The sequence below is a fragment of the Sarcophilus harrisii genome, chromosome 1, assembly GCF_902635505.1.
Source record: "Sarcophilus harrisii chromosome 1, mSarHar1.11, whole genome shotgun sequence".
NCBI lineage: Eukaryota > Metazoa > Chordata > Mammalia > Dasyuromorphia > Dasyuridae > Sarcophilus > Sarcophilus harrisii.
In genome coordinates, this window is record NC_045426.1 from 218,949,692 (window position 1) to 218,975,385 (window position 25,694).

A 25,694-nucleotide genomic window follows, 5' to 3' on the forward strand; every position below is an offset into this window, starting at 1 on the left:
ATGAATTCAAGCTAAACATTTCTCTCTCTCAGCTTCCTTGGCTGTAAAGCAGCAAAGAACTTGCTTGGACTGTCTTGCTCTGGGTGATTGTGAAGGTGCTTTGCAAGCCTAAGACAGGTAAATGAGTTTGGGGTATATGATCCAATCTACTTTAGTACACCTATATTTAGAATATAAACCTATCTTAAAACAATAAGGTGATGGTTGTGAGTGGGTGGGATGGAAATGAAATCTCAGAACCCTTTCAACTCAACTTCTACTCAAAACACAAGTCCCTTCTACAAATATAACAATGGCCATCAAGTCTCTGCTCTGAGCACCAAAGAAAAAGGAAACAATACTATATGCTATTTGAAAGAGAATTTTATTATCAGTACAGTTGAAAATGACAATGCACAAAAGCACAAGTGGCTATTGTCCTGGAGGTTCTCACTTCCCTCCCACTCAGAATGCCAGGGAGAAAACAATTGAAGAAAACATGCAATCACAAACAATGATCAACTCTAAAGACAAGAGGTTTGGTCCAAAAGAACCCAACATAATTAATCCAATGACTGTGAACAGCTTCGCTGAGTAAGATTAAGATATTGCAATCATAGTGTTTTCATTGGGCTTCCCTTCAGTGAACCAGCGGGGCCTGCTTGAGGGAGATGAGGACTGAGCGCATGCGGGACACATCCTTGGCCTGCTTGCTAGACTTGGGGTTAAAGTCACACAGTCGAGCCACACGTTCCCATTCAGTGCCAGGAGAAGTCTCTTCAACATCATTTACAAAAGCTTCTTCTGCTGCCCTGCAAACAAAGAGACAAGAGTTATCTTACTGGCCGAAGCAGGACCAGAGAGCCAGCTCGTCGCCTTACCACAAAAGCATCTCACCGCCTAGGCCTGCCAAGCGGCACTCCATTTTGCCCCCCCAAGTATAAGAAGTCCTTTCCTTTGGCAGAAGACATGTGCCGCATCACACCACCCCCCTGTGCACACGGAGTGCCAAGAACCGCTGTGTAAAATGTTGGAATACAGGTGTTTGGTTTAGGATTGCTCTCTTTCAATCTTGACCTGTCCCATATTGTCACAGCTACGGATTGATTTTGTTACTGAGAGTCAAAGACTGGTACCTGTGTATTCAAGCAGGTATTAAGTATATTTGGTTTTGCTGACCTGTACTGAATTCAAATAAAATTTAGGAATGTCTGCAGACCCAATAGGTCATCATAAAAAATAGCAAGCTAAATCCTAAGGCTGTAGAGAACAAGCCAGTCTGAATGGAACTTAAGTCAGAGCCTCCATGCTGGATAAGCTACAGGCTTAAGCCATCCTCCTGCCAAGATCAGGCTGTTTTAAGGTGAACAAAAGAGATAACACTGGCTCTTCCGTAAAGGTCTCTGCTTCACAAGGCAAACCAACCTAGAAGAGAAAGTGTTATCTTTTTGCAAAACACTGCCTGAAGCCTTCTTTTAAGTTAGGTAAAGTCCCTTGTTACTTCAATCAGGATTTGAATGGTGGGGGTGAACTCACTCCAGCCCAGGAAGCAGTGGTGGGGAAACAGACAGGACACAATCTAGAAGGGAAAACCAAATTCATCTACTCCAACAAGCAATAAAGGAAAAGCCAAAGCAATGGAGATGGAAATTCCATGGAAAAGTTTTTGCACTATTCACAGTAATGATTATGTGAAACACCACTGCAGACCAAGCTCACTACAACACTGCTACTTCATGGGACAGACACTGAGGGGCAGTGAGAAAATTTTACTTAACTGTTCTAGGCTGTAGCAAGGATGATTTATGTTTGTGCTTAAAGGTGAAGAGAAGAAAAGAAACAAGGAGAGAAAGTTTAAGTCAGATATAGGAAATGAAAATGAGCTTAATGCGATGACAAGTAAGCTAGACATGCCCTTACTACTCAGGCTACATTCAAGAAACATGCTGCTAATTTCATTGTGCAATTTTACTGCACAGTTGTTCTGTATTATCTACATAATGAACACAGTAAACCAAAACCCATCCTTGCCATTCTTTTTTTTTTTTTCCAATGTCAGAAATATTTTCAAAGGCAAATCAAACACCACCTGTAAATCCAGCATTTCACAAGTCTTGTTTCAAAATCCGTTTAGAAGTTCACTTATAGAAGAAATCTACCTACACTCACCATTATTTTAAAGTTCCAGAAAATGGGGGGAAATTCAATTATTGTATTTCTATTGTTGTCCCAAGATACTAAGATAACAAAGGAGGAATTTATAGCTTTGAAACACAAAGAAAAAAGTCCAACAATTAAAGCCAAACAAACCATAAGACTCAATTTTCTTTGGTGAAAAAAAATACCTAAAATTAACCTGCTGCTTATAGTTGTGACCATCTCATCCTTTGATTTGGGCAAGGGTAGGGGCAAGAGAATGGAGATCATCTAGGGGAGAAAGGAAGCTCAGCAACAATCAGGTGGAAACACAGTCATTCATGCTACATCACAGAAAACAATTACACATTCATCTGAGAAACTTCTCTGATTAAATTAACTTCTTCCCTGAGGAAGAGACAGGAAGCAACAATAATAGTAGCTCACATCTATAAGCTATCACAATACTCTACAAATAGTATCCAAGTTGATAAATTAAAACCTCCTGGGGAAGTAGGTAGTGTTAAGTACCACTGCATTTTATAAAAGAAGAGAGCAAAACTTAGGGAGTTTCAATAACTAGAGTAAAGACATAGAGGCAAGAATCATTAGATGGCAGAAATCAAATTCCAACTCTAGGTTGGCTCCAAATCCAGGGATCTATTCCTCCAAGAGAATGACCACCTTTCTTTTATTCCCAATACCACTCCACCCCCAGGCTGAAATACCTTTCTCCCTGTCCAAGGGTGAGGGATCAATGGGGAAAGAAGGCAGAAGCAGGTGTTAGGGCCACATAACCCAATGTATCCCCCTACCATCTCCATTCCCACCCATCAAGAACCTTTGAAAGGAAAAACTTTTAAGATTATGCAAAATACCCATATTTTTATATTGCCTTTTACCAAAATTGCTAAAAGGCAACTGACAGGATCAATCTGAAATAGCTTAAAAGCAAGATAACTATTTTTACAAAAGAAATCTAGTATCAGACAAAAAGTTTAGAAGAGGAAAAGAATTAGTTTTGCAACATACACATAACCAATCACGTCAGCGAAGGGTTGTTTGTAGAAAGCTTCATCTGCCACCCTAGACAGCAAGAAGTCCAAAAGGCAGGCAAGCAGGCAGGAAAAAAGAGAGAACATTGAAAAGCAGAAAAATCTAATTATCAGTATCAGCCTAGTGACAATGGAATTATATTAAGATCGCATACAAACTATTAAGTTTGCCATCCAAACTTGTTTCTAAAGTTCTGTTCTAACACTATATATTATTTTGGTAGAGTAGTTCCTCAATTTTTTGCCAAATCTTTGAACTGGAATCAAGGAATGATGAATTATGTTATCAAGTTAGATTATCTTCTCTACTTAGACACTGAAAATGACTAATGAAACCAAACTTTTGGTAACAGCCTAAGCAAACAATAAAAGCTAAATTTATAGTAGCTCACACATTCAAAATGCTAAGTTTTACAATTTACAAAGTATTTCACAACAACCCTGTGAAGTAAAGGCAGAATATATGTAATTCTTATTTTACAAATGGATAAACTAAGGTTTAAAGGTCACTAGGATTAAATATCAAAGCAGAAACTTGTACTCTGCTTTCTGACTCCTAATAGTATTTCTTCCAATAACAGCCTTCAACTCTAATTTTAACCTTTTAAAAATTATCCATATTACCACACCTTTCCAAATAATCCAGCTGACTATTATCATGCCATAATATACTAGTTCACTCAAGCAATCAATTTAAGAATCTATACATGCTACAAAAAGAAAAAATATGAACACTAAACTCATTGACTTGATTATGAAAGAGCCAATGGATACCAAATTTAACTATCACATGGTTACTGAAAAGAAAAAAAAAGTGTGAAAATGCTAGGTCTTTAAATAAAGGGTTTGGGATAAGGGTAGAAAGAGGCTTATATTCCAACGAACCCCTTATTTTAAGATTAACATGGACTAGTCGTATACTAATGCTAATTAATCTATCACTCCTTACATCAAAGGAGTTTGTCAAGCACTCAGTTTTAAGTTAAATGTAATACAGACAGATCAATAACTTATAATATTAAAATATCTAAGCCTAGTCAATATAATATATTCACATTATTTTTTAATGCTTATTCCCCATGCATCTTACAAGGTTTAGATATTATTACACTCAGCTAAAAGAATAACTCTGACATGACAATAATAATTGGGTTTTGTTTCCTTAAATTCTTACTTTTATATTCCACAGGTGATTTTTTTTAAATCACCAAAGCTATTAAAATAATCCTTCCGTCCTGCCTTGCTTTAAAAAGGCAAGTGTTATTAGAATTCAAACAAAAATAAAAGAAGTAAAATGTAATTTTATGCAAGAAACAGTCTGGTAAGACAATATATGAAGCATTTTCAAGGAGTTTTCAAATGGATAGCAAAACAATCATAAACTCATTATCCTTTAGAGAAAAGAACATCAGTGGACTGATTTCAACCAAAATTCGTAATTTCTTATCAACAAGTAATGAAATAGGTAAATGCTATCATCTGATCTCAAAGTCTCAATGTTAGATATCTAACACACATGAGTGTGCGCACACAAACACACACATAAGATGTGGAATTAGAACTTAAATCTAGTTCTCCTATTTCCCAAAACAAGGTTCCTTCCACTAATAAAGAAAAATAATTTATCAAAATTGGAGATACATTTCTGAATGTCTTTTATGAAAAAATTCATAAATGAAAGCCACAGAGTTTAGAGAATGAAAACATACATTCTTCAGTTGAGGAGACCACCATATCATCTCCCTAATGAGTTTAATCATGGATAATCCTAAATATTTATTAAACTTTCACTAATTTAATACGTAATAGGGATAGAATGACAAGAGGGAAAACAGTCCCTGAATTTACATATGTATATACCTTTTTGAACATTACCTCTCCTCCCCCCATCTCTCTCAAGACTTTCCCTGGAAAAGCAACTTTCTTGCAAACACATAGGTCAGTTTTTTTCTTCAACTTAGGTCAGGACCCAGAGGACTTAAAATAGGAGAAATGAGAAATAACAGAATAGCAAAACTAAGAATAAGTTGATAGATGAAGAATCAAACTTGGTGCAGTCAATTAAAGAACTGGTTTGGTTTGGGGGTGGCCAATACAAAACCTACATTCATTCAGCTCTTCCAGAGTGCTACATGTAGTCCTTCAAGCACAGGTTAAGAAAAAAAAAATTGTCATTACAAATTATATTAATATTGTTGCTTCCTCAGTATTTCAAGAAAATGTGATTTCATTCATGCATATCATTCCTCCACCAAAATATATCACAATTTCACTATAACTTAGTGGAGATGGCCCTTAAGAGTTTTTTGTGATAGAAAAATTCATCACTCTGCAGCCAACTTGGTGATATGTGATTACAGAGGATGAGTTAGTTCCCAATTTTTATAATTTGAAATTCTTTATAGTTATTTAGAACAAGAAACTCATAGGCATAATTTCTAATCTTATTACTACAATGTCCATGGGGTATTGACATTTTCTTAGCTATAGAAAAGTTTCAGTGTAAAACAAAACAAAACACAAGTTTGTATTGTAATGCAAATAGGTACTGAAATATTCCTTGATAGATCTAAACCTACTTTTAAGATCCTTTCCTGTTGCCTGCAAGAAAAAACTCAATGGTATAAGTAGATAATGGGCAAGACTTAGGCACAACTTCATATGAAAGCTCGAAGGCTTTAGCTCAAATAAGCTTTATCAACCATCCTTCAGTTAAGAAGGACATAACACTTTGTGTGGAATAAGCAGTGCAACCATGTTTGATTCTGAAAGAATACTTTAAAGAAGAAATCATGTCACATGATGAACTCAAAGACCTAGGAATCTTTAATCTAAAGAAGGAAAGACTGAGGGGGAAGGAAGGGGAGAAGAAAAAAAAAAAAAGAGGAAAAATAACATTTTTAAGGTTTTTATGAAAAGAGGCAAAAGATTGCCTCAAATAGGAACAAATCCCTGAAGGGAGCACACATTGACAAACCAATATTATCTATGTAACATTGTATTTTATGAAATTTACTAAATATTTCCAAATTCTATTTTAATTTAGTCAGCCCCCCTTATCTAGATTTTGACATCTCTGTAGTAGATGACAGAAACAAAACCAATGGATAGTAGTTACAAGGAAAATGATTAAGGACTCTGGTAATTGAAGATATCCAATGATGAAATTTTGAGGCCAATTATTATGGGCTCCCTCTTTCATTAGAAATATTTTAATCAAGGTTGGGTGACCATTTATCAAGCAGATTACAGAAGAGATTTCTGCATTAGACAGATTTGTCTCAATGAACTGGGTTCCTAAAATTTTATGTATAATCATCATAAAATATATTCCCAGTCTGCCTTTCCATGAAAGCTGACCAACAGAAGGAAATTAATTAGCCAATGAACATTTTGAAAGAAAACATTATTTTCAACGTAAGTGACAGCATACTCCCTTTTCCTCTTCTTTTCATTTCATAAATCTTAATGTTTAAGCAGTTTGAGAATTTATTTTCTAGTGAAGATTAGACTAATTGATATAGAAATGGGAGAATTAAAGAAAAAAAATTTTAATAGAGAACAAAAATACTAAGTTTCCATATTTTCTTCCCCTTTAAAAGATTAAACAAAGATGGCATAAATCCCAAGTTGCCAAAATTCCCTAGAAAAGATGAATGGAACCTCAGAAAAAAACTATAAAGAAAAATTTATAGAACTAGATGTATTGTGTAGAGGATGTTATGATAAATAAAAATAAAATTTATAGCATGCAACCTCTAAAGCTAGTGCAAGAGAACAGATTTAATGATCACACTAATAGTTTAATTCAAAGTCTTTATTATTTATACTTGTCACAGGATCATAGAGTTACAGATGGGAGAGACGCCAGAGACCCCAACTAGTATAATAGTCTCCTATAGGTAAGGAATTGTGGCCCAACAAGGTTAAATTACTTAGCCAATATGACATAGGAATAAGTAGTACAGCCAGGATTTAAATTTAGGTCCTGACTCTAAATAGCCTAAAACAGCTATGTACTCGATGATGAAATTAAAACATTCAAACCTAAGCACTCACATATTTCTTGTGAGCATTTCAATAATCTTAATATACAAGGTAAGTTGGAGGCAAGAAAGAACATCAAAATATAGAAATTAGCATGACAAGCTCAAGAGAAATCTGAATATGTGACAATTTTTGCTTCAAGTTGGAGTCCTATTGTTTTAATCTCTATGAACTTACCTGTTATTTACTTTTGTTTTTTGTAGCTGTTCATCTTGCCTTGCATACCATTCTTCCAACTCTTTTATTGCTTTTTCTTTCCATTCTGCTTCCTGCTTTTGAGAATTGGCATCTTTGGAGAAAGAATACAGTAGAATTTTTGTACATTAGTTTATTTATAATTTTATTTAAAAATTTAGTTTAGTTATGGGAAAAAAAGCGACCAGTCTCTATTATGAGCTATCTTAAGAACCACTCTGCTTAACATTATTTATTAGAAATTAGAAATTAGAGGAACATAGGATAGTTTACCTCTCAGACCTGTGGAAGGGGAAGGTTTTTATGATCAAAGCAGAACTAGAGATCATTACTGATCACAAAATAGAAAATTTCGATTATACCAAACTGAAAAGTTTTTGTACAAACAAAACTAATGCAGACAAGATTAGAAGGGAAGCAATAAACTGGGAAAATATTTTTACAGTCAAAGGTTCTGATAAAGGCCTCATTTCCAAAATATATAGAGAATTAACTCTAATTTATAAAAAATCAAGCCATTCTCCAATTGAAAAATGGTCAAAGGATATGAACAGACAATTCTCAGATGAAGAAATTGAAACTATTTCTAGTCATATGAAAAGATGCTCCAAGTCATTATTAATCAGAGAAATGCAAATTAAGACAACTCTAAGATACCACTACACACCTGTCAGATTGGCTAAGATGACAGGAAAAATAATGATGATTGTTGGAGGGATGTGGAAAACTGGGACATTGATTCATTGTTGGTGGAGTTGTGAACGAATCCAACCATTTTGGAGAGTAGTTTGAACTATGCTCAAAAAGTTATCAAACTGTGCATACCCTTTGATCCAGCAGTGTTACTACTGGGATTATATCCCAAAGAGATTATAAAGAAGGAAAGGACCTGTATGTGCACGAATGTTTGTGGCAGCCCTTTTGTAGTGGCTAGAAACTGGAAAATGAGTGGATGTCCATCAGGTGGAAATGGCTGAATAAATTGTGGTATATGAAAATTATGGAATATTACTGTTCTGTAAGAAATGACCAACAGGATGATTTCAGAAAGGCCTGAGAGACTTACACAACTGATGCTAAGTGAAATGAGCAGGACCAGGAGATCATTATATACTTCAACAAAATACTAGATGATGACCAGTCCTGATGGATCAGGCCATCCTCAGCAACAGATCAACCAAATCATTTCTAATGGAGCAGTAATGAACTGAACTAGCTATACCCAGAAAAAGAACTCTGGGAGATGACTAAAAACCATTACATTGAATTCCCAGTCCCTATATTTATGCACACCTGCATCTTTGATTTCCTTCACAAGCTAATTGTACAATAATTCAGAGTCTGATTCTTTTTGTACAGCAAAATAATGTTTTGGTCATGTATACTTATTGTGTATCTAAGTTATATTTTAATATATTTAACATCTACTGGTCATCCTGCCATTTAGGGGAGGGGGTGGGGGGGTAAGAGGTGAAAAATTGGAACAAGAGGTTTGGCAATTGTTAATGCTGTAAAGTTACCCATGTATATATCCTGTAAATTAAAGGCTATTAAATTTAAAAAAAAAAAAACATTATTTATTAGTTCTATGATTGCAGCCTAACATTAGGGAAGAATGAGAAGGGAAAGAGCTTTATTACTTCTTTGTCCCATACCAAGAAAAAAGTTTAAATTGAAACAATCCCAACCTGACTTGACAATTCCCTAGAAAATCAGAAAGAACTTTTGGTAAATTTGTTGTTTGAATACAAAAAATTACAACACTGAATTTATGCTACAGGTCAGGTATAAGCATTCACTATATGTAATTAGTACAGGAAACAGGAAGCTGGATGGAAAGGAGTAGGGGGTTAGTATGAGAGAAAGTGTCCAAGTTGAATTTTCATAATCTTAATATTCTGACTGCCCAAATCAGATTCTAAATTAGTGGAGAAATAAATTCCAAAGACAAATACAATTTCTGGATTGTAAATGCCACTGTTTCCTTCCATTTGCCAGAGGTAATGTGATATACTGAGAAGGAATACTGGGTTGAAAATCAGAAGACCTGGATTCTAATTCTGGCTCTGTCACTTACTAACCATGTGATTTTGGATAAACTCACAATTCCTACAAGTCTTCATTTCCTTTAAAAAAAAAAAAAAAAGAGGGCAGGGGATGGAGTAAAGGGTCAATAACGCTTCCTGGACTTACCTCACAAGATTTTTATGAGTATCAACATATTGTAATAGAAAGAACAGCTAACTAGGAGACCTGTATTCCAGGCCCAGCTGAACAAGCCACTAAATTTTTAGACTTCAATTTCTTAAATCCATAAAAGGAAGTGATTCAACTTAAAAATTTAAGTATCCATTATAATTCTAATATTCTATAAATATATATGAAAATAGTATAATAATACAAAAACAAGTGACACTGACTGAATGTAGATTATAAATTTAAAAAACCACAAAATTATTGGAAATGTCTTCATTTCAAAACAAAGTCTAAATGACAACTTTTAGGAAAACAAAGGAAGGAGGTAGGGTAAGGGCAGATGTTAGGAAACCTAGTAGTGTAGTAATGTCAAAGCTAGTAAAACTATTCATATTTATACTGAAAGGTAATGTTAAGCAACCTATTTCTCTCTTTACATTTTTCTGAAAGTCCACTTCATGCCTTGGATTATTTAAACAAGATCTTCCAAAGCACATTTCACAGTCAGAAATTTTGTTAAGAGGTAAAAATAATCCAGGGAGAACAGGATATATGCTAGGACATAAGAGAAATGAGGAATAATAGTACAAAAGATAGTAAATAGTAAATATGACAGAATATGTCATGGGGGAAGGAGGGCAGAGCAAAGATCTCCAAATGAAAATAGATCATTTGTGTGTCCAATTCATCAAAAAAAAAAAAATCGCATAGAAATATAATATCAGGATCCTTTTGGAAAATAAGAAATGCGAAGTGGGGAAAGTAGGAGCTTAGAGGCTTCTCTTTTCAATAATTTGTGTGTCCAATTCATCAAAAAAAAAAAAATCACATGGAAATATAACATCAGGATCCTTTTGGAAAATAAGAAATGTGAGGTGGGGAAAGTGGGAGCTTAGAGGCTTCCCTTTTCAGATTGCTGACTGAAATGACCACTAATTTTCTTTTATTATAAGTTGTGCCTATATAAAAGTATTTGTGTTACTGTTCTCTCTTCTTGAATGAATTTCACTAGAGAAAAATGGATGACTAAGAATTACATTTTAGAGAGGACCATAGAAAGGACCCCAAGTGATGGTTTGGTGAAGAGAAATTAAAAATTCAATTACAGAGAAAGGAAGTTAGAAATATCTATCTTTTTAAGAGATGGAATTTGACTATCACTTAAGAAGTATGATCTCATAAGGGTAGAAGAAATACAGAAGCTACCATACAATATAGGAAAGTTATGTACTAATGCCTTCTAGGAAGTAGTTAATTATTTTCAAGAGGTCAGAGGGCAAGTAAGTAATGGGGTCAACTAATCCTACAAATTTCACAATGTAAAGGAATGAAGATAAAAAGCTTCACTGAATACACCTGTTTTCCCCAAAAAACTAATAAAATATGGTGACAATTTTGTTTTCTGAGATACAGATTACGAATTGTAAACATCTCATTTGACTTATATAGGGGTGAAGAACTAGAACAGTTTTACTAAAATGGATCATTCAGATATGGGATCATTTTACCAAATAACTCAAATGACTGAAGTAGAACAACATACTTATACCAAAAACTTCTAGTAAAAAAGTCTTTTTACTTCAAAAAATGATAGTGTACTCAAATTATACTCAGGATTTGAACAATTAAATTAAAACTTTTAAATTCAGCTTTGGATGTGTTTTTAAAAATGTAATTTAAAGATTTACTATTAACTCTGGGGTTTTCCTTCCTTTTCAGTTTGACTTTCTGTATGCCATTTTTTCTTTTGACATAAAAGCTCTAAATTATAGTTTTTCCATGCTCAGGATTTTTCCTGTAGAGGCTAATTTCAGAAGGTGATTGGTAAACTCTCTACTTTGCTTTTAATAAATCTGAGCAATTGTCATCTATTTCTTGAAGTAGCACCCAGGTTGTTGTGGTTTTTTAATCATAGTTTTCAGCGACTTCAATTCTCTCTTCTTGCCTGGTTTTCTAGGTCAGTTGTTTTTGGCATGAGATCTTATATTTATTTACTCTTTTTTCCCCCCCAATCTTTTGAGACTTTAATATTTTTTGATGTCTCATGAAGTCCTTGACTTTCATTTGGCCTATTCTAATTTTCAAGGAGTACATTATTTGGATGAGAGTTACTACTACTTTTCAGTTTTCTTTCAATCCTTTCTTCCCCAAAATTTAATTTCATTTTTATTTCTTTGTTTCATTTCTTTTAGTAACTGTGAAATGTAAGTGAAAAATTCATTTTCATCTTCAAGTTACCTTTAGCTTGGTACCAAGGCCAGGCTCTGCCCCCTGCTCTATTTTTAGGTGAGGTGGGCAATCCCACTTGGACTTGGGTTCCTGAGCTGACCTCCTGGAGTTGAGCTCTCGCTGAATCTGAGAACTAGAATGCTAGTAAGGTCATGACAAATCTCAGGACAAAATACTAGAGACTGCAGATCCCTGGGCTGTCCTGATGAAAGCAGGGATGACCACCCCTGAGGTTTTAAATATTCTACCCCATGGGTTCCTAACCATTCTGGGATTTTCTCATGGGAAGACCCTGTTTTAAGTTCCTCCTGGATAAAGTCCTACAGATCACACATGACCTTGGTCTATCACTAATTATGTGAAAGGCTGCTGGTTTATATGTCTATGCAGGCAGCTCCTTTCCTATTGTCCAAGGGCTTCTGAACTGTCTTGAGCATTTCTGTGGGGTGGAAGAAATCTCTTACTGTGTAATTTCTTCTTGAGTTTCCTGATCAATATTTGGCCTGTTGTTAATTTTTAGATTTTTGCTGGAGGACTTGGTCAGTCTGGCTCTGTTCAACAGGCAGCCCTCTTAGTCAGAAGTCCTCTTCTCATTGATAACTCTGAAGGGAGTAATTTCAAGTCAATGAAGAGTTTGGAAGCTAGACTGCAAAGGTTGAAAAGTAAGAGGAAAGAAACTGTTGGCAATGAGAGTGAACAGGTTTTTTTTTTTTTTTTAAATCAGTTTTGATAAGGGAAGAGATAAAAGATAATAGTTTGGGGGGGGGGGGGGGGTTCAGAATGTAAGGAAGTTTTTTTTCCTTTCTCCAATATGGGGGTAACAGGCATATTTAAAGGGAGGGAACCATCTGAGTCCCTCTTCTGTCTTCTCTGTCTGACACACACACACACACACACACACACACAAAACACGTGTGCACACGCACATTACCTCTACCTCCTCCTTTCCCCTCCCCACAGCAAGGGTGGTAGTATATAAGTTAAGAGAGAGAATGATAACTGAGATGAATGTCTATCATCTATTGGAGGAAATAAGGGTGGGATTATTCTAGGGTTCTAGAAAGACTGCCCCTGGCCAAGAAGGAATATGTCACTGTCAGAGGCTAGAGGAAAAGAGGAGAGAGTGAAAAATATCAAGGAAAATGAAGAGAAGGGAAAAAGAGGGGGTTCATAGTGAGGGGTTACAATTTTCTCAATAATGTAAGTGGTGATTTCCTTAATGAGAGGCTTGCATAGCAAGGGCCTAAGTGAAATCAGACAGCAAATCTACTACAATATGTGATTAAATACAACTTTATAATTTCCTCTAGCTTCATTATGATTATGAGAACAATTCAGGTCTGTGTTTGTCAAGAAAAAAATGGCAACAGAACAATGGGAAGAGAACTATGATAGCTTATGAAAGTGAAGTATTCATTTGGTTGGCTATAGAGATGAACCTAGGAAGGTAAATCAAGTCAGGGAAGTAGATTAAGATCTGTAAAAACAGAGGGGCTGGAAGGACTGGAAATCATGATAAGGATATAGAAAAGGTTTAGGAAGTTAAGGCAGAGGCAAAGAGATAAAAAGATAGATTATGGTCTGACAGAAGAATGTCAGTTTTTGATTAAGTTCCACCCTGTGGGTAATAGGAAGACACAAGGTGTGGCCATCCTTCACATGTAAATTAGGTGGAGTAAAGTAGTAGGTCAAGGGATTAAGGAGATTATGGGATTATATCTTGAGGGTGTTTGGGAGATCAACAAGAATTTTAAAGTCCCCTAATAAATGATAGGATTTGGGGAGAAAAGACAAGTGAGCCAGGAGCAATAAAGTTTGAGAAAGTCTGGTTGGCAGATAACTCATTATCTGAACAGAGAGCAAAGTTCTGATACCAATTTTTTTTTTTTTTTTAAAAGAAAAGGGTTTCTTCCAGCAATAGCAGCCAAAGAAAAGTGAAAGTGGCAGTGAAAAGTAAGGAACATTCCAACAATCTTAAATCCTGTGAGTGTGTGTGTGAGAGAGGGAGGAAAAAAGAGGGAGAGAGAAAAGGAGGATAGGAAGGAAAGAGTGAGAAGCCAAGGGGAGAGGTTGAGAAGGAAGGCATATCCAGATGTAGTATCTCAGTAAGAACAAGGAAACAGAAGAATGAAAGAAAAAAGTCCATGGTGGAGAGTTTGTTCCCTAAGGCACACCAAAAGGGGCAAGCAGGGTTGGAGCAGGACATAAGTGGGTTAATGTTGAGGAGCACTGGGACAAAAGCACAGATTAGGGTTTAGAAAGAAAGAAACAACTAGATGGCTGGTTTTTTTTTTTTTTTTTTTGATCTTTTCATTTTCTTTTTTTATTCTGGTTCCAAAATGCCAAAAGAAAAAAAATGTAACAATTTGATATAATATTAGATTGTTAGCTCCTTGTGAGAAAAGACCATCCTTATAACCCCAGTACCAGACAGTATTGGGTCCTTACTAAATGTTAATTGAATAACTGATGAAAGAGGGTCGTTTTAGCTCCTTGCCATGACTAGATAGATGGCTGTTGATTAAGCAATCATAAGATAAGACAAAAGAAACAGATGGTAGGAGCTTATTAGCCACAGGAATAGTAGTGGGTGGCAGATGAATAATAATACTTTTTTAGATTTCAAATATCATACACTTTTATGTCAAAAACAGATTGGGTGACTGGTAAATAATTACTAGAATACTATGCTCTCAGGTATATATGAATGGATGAAACATTCATAAAATTGTAACAAAATTATATTGTTATCAAATGGAAGATAAAATATAAGAAATTAAAATTTCTTATGAAATTCAAGGTTATATCCACCCAACCTCAACAATGCAATCTGCTTAATTTGTGTTTCATCTCCCAGACAATTCTGATTATCAACACAGTCAATAATGAACTGGAGGAAAATTGAAAAATAGGGCTAGGTCTTTTGGCAAGAATGCACTGGCAACTGTTAGCTAGATTAGCAATACTAATACTGACAACCTTGGGGGATAAGAATAAAAATGAGACAAGGGAGAAAATAAAACATGCATCACAATAATTAAACATTTATAATGGAGCAAAGAATTCAATGCAAAAATGACATCACAATATTTTCCTTTTGATCCTTCTATGTCTTGACTCTGTCATAAAAACAATAATTTAAAAATCCCCTTTCTTTTATCTTCCTATTAATTTGTAGGTGATCAAATATAATCAAAGAGAAGCTCTCAAGCATAAGCCAAAATATATCACCTCAAATATTCTGACAAAAAGGAAACAGGCAGAAGGAGACTAATCTACTTTGAGCTAAAATCTCTTAACAAATTTTGTATCTCTGATTTGGCCTTTATAACAAATAAGTGTACGCAATAAATGTGCATAAGATTTTACAGCAAACCATATACTTTTTAACAGTTTTCTCATGCGCCTCTTCTTTCCCATATCTCATTATCTTCAATACATAGCAAACCAAGATATTAGTTACATACAATTATGCATTGCCCTTCCAATGGGAGAATACATCAAGCTAAAGCCAAGAGTCAAACAAGATAAATGCTTCAAAGATGTGAACAATTAGCATTAGAAACTATTGTATAAGGCTAAATATAGAGTACTATATGAACTTGAATTAAATAAGAGAAACATTACATTGGTTTTGCTAATGTAAATTTCGAAAAAAAGAATTGTAAAAGGATTACCAAGGACTTCCAGACGTTTCATTTGTTCTTCTCTCCATTTACGGATACTTTCTGGTTCTGACTGTAATCGATCCACTTGTGAAATAGCTGCATAATTATCAGTTGGACCATTACTCTCCTTTATACACACAAAAATACAATGTTAGATTAGTTTAAAGTATCAATGGAATCAGTTCAAATTTAAATTGCCTTGTCCTACATGACAGTGCTGACAGTTAATAACAACAAAGAACATGCAATAATACTCAGGGCAGATCACTAACAGAAGTAGAGAGTGATTATTTTAGTGTAAACTATATGAAAAAGAAGAGAAATCTGAATAAAATGGTTAATTCCAGAAAAGATGAGTCTAAGGCACATCTGAGAAACAAAAAAAGAGGTAGGAACTTCCTTTTAATAATCCAAATTTGTTCAAGTTATTAAAAACTAATAACTAAAAATATCCAAGTAGCCAGAAAGCCCTAAAGATTGATCAATGTTGAGAAAAACATACACACATATAGGAATTAAATGTAAAAAACTAGCTAATGAGCAAATGTAATTAAAACAGACCCTTTTGAATTCTTCTAAGTAGCACATTAAAGAGGAGCAGCTTAGTGGATCGGGCACCAGCCCTGAAGTCAATAAGACCTGAGATCAAATCTGGTCTCAGATACTTAACACCTCCTAGCTGTGTGACCCTGGGCAAGTCATTTAACCCCAATTGTCTCAGCAAAAACAAAAGTCAGGTATAGGACAAGAATATTGGGGGGGGGGAGGGGGGGCCAGGAAATGAAATCATTAAACAAACACCAACCAACTCAGTTGATTTCTGAATATTTTAGACTTAATCGTGTTTTATATATATATGTAAAACTTGTCTTCTAAATAAGTAAATAAATGTATTATGGGGCAATAGATTTACAGTGAGAAGAGACCTTAAAAGTCACAGAATTTAAGAGGTGGCAGGCTATAATTTTACCAACAAGTGGTTACCCAGCTTCTTAAAGACCTGAAAGAATGAGAAACCCATTTCTTGATGAAGCTCATTCATCTTCTGGAAGGCACTAATCATTAGGAAGTTTTCCCTAATATCTAACTGAATTATGCCTCACTTCAAATTTAACTGATTCAGTTTCCTGTGGTTCTGCCCTCTGGGCCAAAGAGAATAACCGTTAATCCTCTTCCGCATTAACAACTCCTCAAAATACATGAAAACAGTTCTCCTTTCCTCTGTCTTGTCTTCTTCTAGATAAACATTCTAGCCTCCTTCAGTCACAATAGACTGGCCTAGTCTAAGCCCCTCATTTTGCAGGTTTTGAGGGGTTAAGTGTCTTGCCCAAGGTCATACAGACAGTAAGAGAAACAGAGCTAAGATACAAATCCAGGTCCTCTGACTCCAAGAAAAGGACTTCCAACTGTACCACACTGTCCACTAAAGAGAGAAAAATATCAATATATACATACTTATTCCAAAGGAACAAGTGTACCAGAAGTCAAATTGGACTACAACAATGCAATAAAATGGCCCCAATATTTGACTATTTCTATTCTGTTACAGAATCATGTGATAATGGGCTCTTCCAGTTGTTATTGTGAACCTGGGGAATCTCAAGTTTTTCATGCCATAAACAGGTGGAAAGGCTGAAAAGTATCATTAGTATTAACAGGAATATATAACACAGACCCTTAAAAGCAGAGATTCTCAATTTAACATCTTGAGATAAATGTGGTCAGTCTCACTTCCCTTCCAAGAACTGAGGCACCAGAGCAGAACATATAATAAAACTGTTTTCAGTATGGCTGGCTTTTAAAAAGTTATGTTTCCACTGAAAAGGCAAAAGCCTCATGAATGTAATAAAGAAATTTATTCTAATATAAGCAGTAAATAGCTTTTTGATTGGGTTCACAGAACTCTTAAGAAAGAAGATTATGGAGAATGAACATAAATTAAAGAATGACTATAATTCCAAGAGCTGACCATATTTATATAACAAATACTTTTCTAATAGAGGGCAGAGAGGGAGGAAGAGAGTGTTAGTTCAGAACATTTTTTTCCCTTTTTCGTTAAATAGAAATATACAATTGTATCACAAAATTATGCTAATTCCTTTAGTATCTATTATTTGAACCAGTTCAGTTTTAGAATTAAATTTGATGTTTTATGGGAATAATTTCATCTAAATATATTTAAAATCCTCAACCTTCATTTGAAAAGGAAGAGAGACAATACCATTACCAAAATGTATACACATTCACTGCTCTCTTTATTTCTGAGTATAACAGGTTGTGTTCTGGTTATTGGGGGAGGAGGGAGAGTCTTGTTTCAATTTATTGTTTTTAAAAGGAGAATTTTGCTCCTTTAAATCTTCTCTGACTTCACTCCAATCTTAACACCTAGAAAGCATTCTGATACGAAGGCACTAGTAATACCTATTAAATTCTGAATGCTCATGGATTGGAATCTCGGGAGTACATAACTATGAATCTTAAATTATTGTCTTATGGAAATTTATATATTACTGAAAAGGAACACTTAAACAGATTTAGTACTTAGAAGATATACTTATTTAAGATAAATGTGGAAAAAGTAAATAATTACAAGGGGAGATAGAAGAAGTAAGCAAAATTTCTTTGGTTTGAGATGAAGTGAAGAAATGAACCAGTACATATATCCCATGCAAAAATACTAAACACTTTATTAACCAATAATTTTTCCCCTATTCAGCTGTATCATCTCCCCTAGAATTTCTGAGCAGAAAGAAAAATTGAGATCTCGTCCCTGCCCTCTTATTCTACACACAAAAATATTAAAGCCCACTAGAAATCGTGACTTATCTTAAATCAATAAAGCTAATTAGTGGCAGTGCCTTAGTTTCACATCCTTTCCCCTTTATAAGTAATTATAAATCTAAAAATGCTGTATGTGTAACCTATCATTACTACAACTTGTTCTCAAAATCTTTCCCCTGCTATTTTTTTTCCTGAGACAATTGGGGCTAAGTAACTTGCCCAGGGTCACACAGCTAGAAGTGTTAAGTGTCTGAGGCCAAATTTGAATTCAGATCTTCCTAACTTCAGGGCTGGTGCTCTAACCACTGAGCCACCTAGCTGCCCCTTTTCACTGTTAATTTGCTCTTCTAAGCAAATCAAAAAAGCAAAGTTAACAAGAGATAAAGAATACTCTATGATTCTATTACAACACATACAAGGGAATTTTAAACTTTGTTACCTGGTAGTATTCTCCATTCATCACTGCATCAATAGTATCTGTAAGAAAGAGGATTACAGTCAATATCAAGGCTGATCACATATGGAATCATAAGGAATAATTGAATCAATTTGCAATAAAAAATGAGATAAAAAGCTCATGGGATTACCAACTGTTATGGAAAGGAAAATGAATTATATAAAACCCTGAAACACAATTTACTTAATAAAAGAAATTCAAAAGTACTTACATAAGGAATGCTACACTGAAATCTCTGAACTCAACAATACACTGTTTCTATATAGTCATAATGTTTGAATATTCAAGAAGTACATTCCAGACTGTCTTTACCATCTTCTTTTCTACCTTACTTCTTTTTATAGACACCATTATTTAAAATGGACTCACTACACTTCCTAGTATAACACTTTTGCCCTTTTGCTCTAGGCTTAGAATATATAGACCAATTACACCTGCCCACTTTAGCTTCCTTTCTCTACCTTTGAAAATCCAACCCATCCTTTGAGGTCCAGCTCCAATGCTACTACCTCTGCAAAGGCTTCTGTTATGTTCTCTCTTATCCCAGGAACAAGCAATCTTTCCTGCCTCTGACTTTTAATAATGCTTTGTAACTCTAATGTTCTTATTCTGTTTTGCAGAATACAGGAATGTACTCTAGTTACTAGTTAGTCTATTTTCTATTTAAAAATAAAATTTAGGTCTTCCAGTTAAGATGGTACAATAAATGGTCAAATATATTTAAACATATTTAACATGTATTGGACTGCCTGCATCTAAGGGAGGGGATAATTTGAAACAGAAGGCTTTGCAAGAGTCAATGTTGAAAAATTACCCATGCAAAACAAAACAAAACAATAAAGGCCAAAAGGTCCGAGAAGATCTTAATCTCCCAGCAAACATCAAAAAAGGTGCCAGATATAGCAATCAAAAAACAAACAAAAAAAACAAAAACAAAAAAAAAAACAAAGAAAAACAATAAGGATCATGCCAAAAATACATATCCCAAATGTGTAGAAGTTTAAAAATGGGTGATAATTCAAAGAACAAAGAGCCTGTTCAAGATGCTCATGCTACAATACAAGGGGGTTGGAAACTAATAATTAACTTGGTTAACTGGGGGTGAAACCTTATTGTCTTTGAACAGAATTGGTGACATAACAACCCTGTTAAGCCACAGTGTAGATACAGAGACAAAAGTATCAACTGAATGTTTCTCCGAGCACAACAGGAGGGACTATCTCCAACTAGGAGAATGTCCTATCTCCTCATTTACTAGGAGTTAGCGAGACTGCAGCAGGAGATGAAACCAACTTCCAACTGGTGATTAGACAAGAACAAAGAACATGTATGGACCAAGGCTGTTAAGCATATTAGACCTCCAGGAGAACTGAGACACAAAAAAGAAACTGAGATGGGGGTGGGGGAGAGAAGAGGTTGGGGAGATTAGCAGTTAACTAGCCATCCCATTCATATCAGGAACATCTAGCATACAGAGAACAGAGAACCAAATAAGATACAACCAAATAAAGCCAAAATGCCAGACAGGCTGAGGATGGCTTTGGAATAAAGTCTCAAATCAGGCAGTAAGGCCAAAAACAAAAGGTCATAAAGACCTTTTATATCAACTATAAAAAAAAAAAAAAAAAATGACTTGACCATTAAGAAAACTAAAATATGTGAAAGTTTTTAAGAGATTAAAGAGTAAAATTAAAATTGAAATAAGAATTGAGGGAGAAAAAAAATCGGAATAGGCTAGACTAAAAGGTGAAAACTTTATCCAAGTGGTGGATTTTATGAAAAAAGTAGAAAATGTTTAAGGTATCTATTAAAGGTAAGAATACTAGGGATGTGAAAACAAAAACATCCCTCTGGATACTGTATTTCAAGAAAACTATAAAACAAAACTGCAAAGATGTATTCAAACTAGAGGGCAAAGTGAAAAAATAATTCTTTTCTTTTTCCAAAGTGGTCACATTTATACTTTAAGAAAAATCACTTTGGCAGAGAATGGATTGAAGAGGTGAGAAGTAATGTCGCCAGAAAGAAATCCCAAAGTGGAAATACTCAGAAATGTCATAAACAAAATCTAAGCGTATTCAAATAAAAATGAATAAATGAACTATTACTGCAAGGAAGCATAAAACAAGAGTTAAAGTACAAAGCAAAATCACATACCACAAAGAAATAAAGAGCTTCATACACACAAAAGTATTTGTAGCTGTAATTTTTATTACAGTAAAAAACTAAAAACAGTGAATTTCCATCAAGTGGTAAAAGGATAAACAAATTGTGAATTTAACAGAGTATTACTGTGCTATAAGAAGTAGTGAAAAGGATAGATTCAGAAAAACTTGAAGAATTTATATAACTGAAGAGAATAAGAACAGTTAATAAACATTTTCTTTAAGCATTTACAATGTGCCAGAAGCTGTAGATTAAAAACATAAGGCAAAAAGAGAGTACCTGGCTTCAAGGTAAAAAATGGGACTCAATACACAAATAAATAACTTTACATACAGGACAAGGTATTGGGGAAGGGAGAGGGAGGAGTGTGCCAACACAGAAGGGAAGACCTCGAGTAGGAAGAAAAGTTTAAACTATCTTTAACGAGCCCAGGCAATCTAGGAGGAATGGGTGAAAAGGGCAGCAGCTAGGAGGAGATGGAGTTTCATATGGGAAGAAAGCAGGTAAGACAGCATAGCTAGATCGAAATATATAAAGCGGAGTAAGATATATGAAGACTGGCAAGGTAAGAAGGAACTAGACTGTAAAACACTTTAAATGTCAAGTAGATAATTTTATATTTGAACACAGAAGTAACAGAACAGTTTATTATACTGGGGCACGGGAAAGGAGATAAAATGCAGAGGGAGTGGTTATTTCTATACTTCTAAGAAACTCATGTTGCAAGAAAAGTAGTGGATGGAATGGAAAGGCAACAAACTTGGAACAGGGAGACTACTAGACAGATTATACGAGGGTTATGGCTGTTTAAGTGGAAAGAAAATACACACACATGAATAAATAAAATGTTCTAAAGGTATAAACAACTGTAATTGGACAAGATTTGCTATGTAAGATGATTATGAATAAGGAGTTGAAGATGATACTGAAGTTGCTAGCCTAGATGACTGGGAGAAGAGTGATATACTCCAGTAATCTGGCAATTAAGATATTATTGAATAATCTAATATTTGACAAAAATTACTGGGAAAAATTGGAAAACAGTATGGCAGGAACTAGGCACTGACCAACACCTAACACCTCATACCAAAATAAGGTTGAAATGGGTTCATGATTTATACATAAAGGATGATACTATCAGCAAATGAGGAGAATGAGAGAGTTTACCTCTCAGATCTGCAGAGAAGGAAGGAATCTATAGCCAAAGAAGTAGAGAACGTTATGAAATACAAAAATGAACAATTTTGATTATATTAAATTTAAAAGGTTTTGTCCAAACAATCTTGTAGCCAAGATTAGAAGGGAAGGAGAAAACAGGAAATTTTTTTTTTACATTCAAGGGTTCTGATAAAGACCTCATTTTTAAAATATGTAGAGAATTGACTCAAATGTATAAAAATATAAGCCATTCTCCAATTGATAAATGTTCAAAGATATGAATAGACAATTTTCAGACAAGAAATTAAAACTTTCTAGTCATATGAAAATTTCTCTAAATCACTATTGATTATGCAAATTAATACAACTCTGAGGTACTACCACACACCTCTCAGATTGGCTAACATGACAGGAAATGATAATGATAAATGTTGGAGGGGACGTAGGAAAACTGGGACATTAGTACATTGTTGGTGGAGTTATGGGCTGATCCAACCATTCTGGAGAGCAATTTGGAACTATACCCAAGACTATCAAACTGTGCATACCCTTTGACCCAGCAGTGTTTCTACTGGGTTTATATCCCAAAGAGATCTTGAACGAGTAAAAGAGACCCACATGTGCAAAAATGTTTTGGAGCCCTTTTTGTAATGGCAAAAAACTAGAAACTGAGTGGATGCCCATCAGTTGGAGAATGTTGAATAAGCTATGGTATTATGAATGTTACTGAACAATAATATTCTATAACAATCAGCAGGATGATTTCAGAGAGGCCTGGAGAGATTTACATGAACTGATGCTAAGTGAAATGAGTAAAACCAAAAGAACAATGTACACAGCAACAAGATTATGTGATGTAATCAAAAATAAAAATAAAAAATAAATTATGTGATGATCAATTCTGATGAACTTGGCTCTTTTCAATAATGAGGTGATTTTCAAGCCAATTCCAATAGACTTGTGACGGAGAGAGCCATCTGCATCCAGAAAGAGATCTATGGGTACTGAATGTGGAACACAACCTAGTATTTTCATCTTTTTCTGTTGTTTTTGCTTGTTTTGTTTTTCTTTGCCATTTTTTTTCTTTTTGATCTCATTTTTCTTGGGTAGCACAACTGTGGAAATATGTTAAGAAGAACTGCACATGTTTAATGGATTATTGATGTCTAGGGCAGGGAGGGGGAACAATTTTGAACACAAGGTTTTGTGAAAGTAAATGTTGAAAACTATCTTTGCATGTATTTTGAAAATAAAAAGCTATTATCAAAGTGTTAAAAAAAATTAAAAGTATAGTCAAGAAGGGAATAAAAGGTATAAAATGATGTTTATTTTATATATAACTAGGTTATGTAGGTGGGAATAGATTGAAGACAGTTTACAGGCTGCAGGAAAAGGAGCCAGTGGGTAGGGAGATTAAAGATTAGCCAAACAGTGAGGATGACAGAGAAAACAATCTGCTAGAGGAAAAGAGATTAAGTGAGTAAGGGTTAAAGTTGCAGGTTGGCTTTGGTGACAAAGGCCATCTCATCATTTGAGGCAAGAGTAAAGGACATAGTGGGGAAAGATATCTGAGTGACATAATTAATATTTACACAGTTCTTACTACATCTATGTCCCTATCCCATCACTGTGCCAAGTGTTTTACCCTTACTATTTCATTTGATCCTCTAAATAATCCTGGAGATAGGTGCTATTAATATCATTCTCAATTTACAGATAAGAGTAACTTGACCAGGGTCACATTACTAGTTATTGTCTGAAATGGATTTGAACTCAGGTCATCCTGAATCTGGAGTAGAACTTTGTCCATTGTGCCATCTTGTTAAGATGAAAGAAAAAGCAGAAGTAGGAGCTCTGGGTGAAAGAATATTCTCAATTTTTATTAGTTGTACGAATACTAATTTCGCTCTTTGTGATTTAAATATTCAGTCTTTTTTTTTAAATTAAAGCTTTTTATTTACAAAACATATACATGGGCAATTTTTCAATCCTTGCAAAACCTTCTGTTCCAAATTTTTCCCTCTTTCCCTCCCATCCCCTCCCCTAGATGGCAGGTAATAATATGGAGTCTTCCAAACCATTATTAAACCAATAAGCAATTATTAAGCACCTGCTATGTGTAAGAAACTATGCTAGGATATTATGGATCCAAACAGAAGTTTACTAGTCCCTATCTTCTAGGAAATTACAAATACATTTATACAAAAGAAATAATAAGTTTTTATGAGACAAAATATGAGCAATGGGAGGTGAGGGACAATTAGAATGAAGAAAGTGGTATTTGGAGGAACTAGGGATATTAAGAGGCAGAGGTAAGTAGGGAATATATTCTAGCTATGGATTGCAGTATAAAAGTACCAAGATATTAGACTAAGTGCCAAGTGTATAAAAAGGAAAAATGTATAATTTTGGAAAGGTAGATTGGGGCGAGTTGTTTAGGATTCTAAATGTCAAGCAAAGGGGTTGATGTTTTATCCTACACATACTAGGGAACCATTAGAATTTAGTGAATAGAAAAATGTAGCCAGATTTGATTTCCAGAAAATCATTTTGATATCTATGTGGAATAAAAACTGGTGAGGTAAAAGTAGGAAAGCTGTGGAATAACTTAGGTGAGATGATAAGGGCCTGACATATGGGGTGGTTATGAGAGTTAGGAAGAACAGGTATGAGTTATTACAAAAGTACAAAGAACAAGACTAGGTAAAAGATTAGATATATGAAGTAAACAGTGAAGATTTGAAGACAACTATTAAGGTGACATACTATTAGAAGAATTAACCAAATACATGTTGATAATTCTCTTGATACCTTTAGGGCTCTTAATCCATGAATTTGTTAACTTAATCCATGACATTCAAGTCCATGAACTTGTTTCTTTTCTTTCTTTCTTTTTTAAACATTTTCAATTCTGAATTTTCTTGCTCCTTTCCCTCTACCATCCACCAAAATATTCATTATATATATGAAGTCATAGAAATTAGGTATGTTGTGAAGGAAAAAAATACAAGACAGTAGTGAATGAAAATTGGATTCAATATGCTCTCACTCACTCTCTGTGTATGTGGGTAGGGTTAGGGTTTCATTGTAAGTCTTTTAGAATGATCATGGATCACTGCCAAGGCTTTCACAGTTATTTTTTACAATATTGCTGTTATTGTGTACAATACCCTATTAGTTCTGCTCACTTCACTTTGCAACAGCTTAGAAAAATCTTCTCAGGTTTTTTTGAAACCATTCACTTCATCATTTCTTCTAGCATAATAGAATTCCATCACAATCAAATATCACAACTTGTTCAGTCATTATCCAACTGCCAGGTATCCCTTTAATGTCCAATTCCTTGCACCCACAAAAAAGATCATCTATAAATATTTTATAAATGAGTCCTTTTCCTTTTTCTTTGACCTCTTTGGGATACATAACATATTATCAGATATTTATGTACCAAATGATATGAACAATTTTATAGTCCTCTGGCCAAAGTTCTAAATTGTTCTCCAAAATGGTTGGTTGAGTTCACAGCTCCATCAACAGTGATCATGAATTTGTTTCTATTTCATAACTTGTTTCAGCAGAATTGGTTTAATTCATAATTCTGGGTATTTTATTTTATGAATTTTAAAA

At 34.6% G+C, this 25,694-nt stretch overlaps 1 protein-coding gene across 4 annotated transcripts in view; it reads right to left on the reverse strand.

Moving 5' to 3' along the window:
* Positions 1–341: 341 nt before the first annotated feature.
* The window catches only part of CLTA (clathrin light chain A), a 32,699-nt gene continuing 7,346 nt past the window's right edge, over positions 342–25,694 (reverse strand). Inside the window, exons 2-7 of one of the 4 annotated variants that reach the window (XM_031937248.1) lie at positions 18,726–18,763; positions 15,515–15,632; positions 7,395–7,506; positions 3,148–3,201; positions 1,758–1,793; positions 342–791 (exon numbers count right to left, since the gene is read on the reverse strand). In XM_031937248.1, coding sequence (XP_031793108.1) covers positions 620–791; positions 1,758–1,793; positions 3,148–3,201; positions 7,395–7,506; positions 15,515–15,632; positions 18,726–18,763 — 530 coding nt within the window. In that variant the 3' untranslated portion in view covers positions 342–619. The remainder of the gene's footprint in view (positions 792–1,757; positions 1,794–3,147; positions 3,202–7,394; positions 7,507–15,514; positions 15,633–18,725; positions 18,764–25,694) is intronic. The other 3 variants (XM_031937257.1, XM_031937256.1, XM_031937261.1) reach the window with 3 other exon arrangements.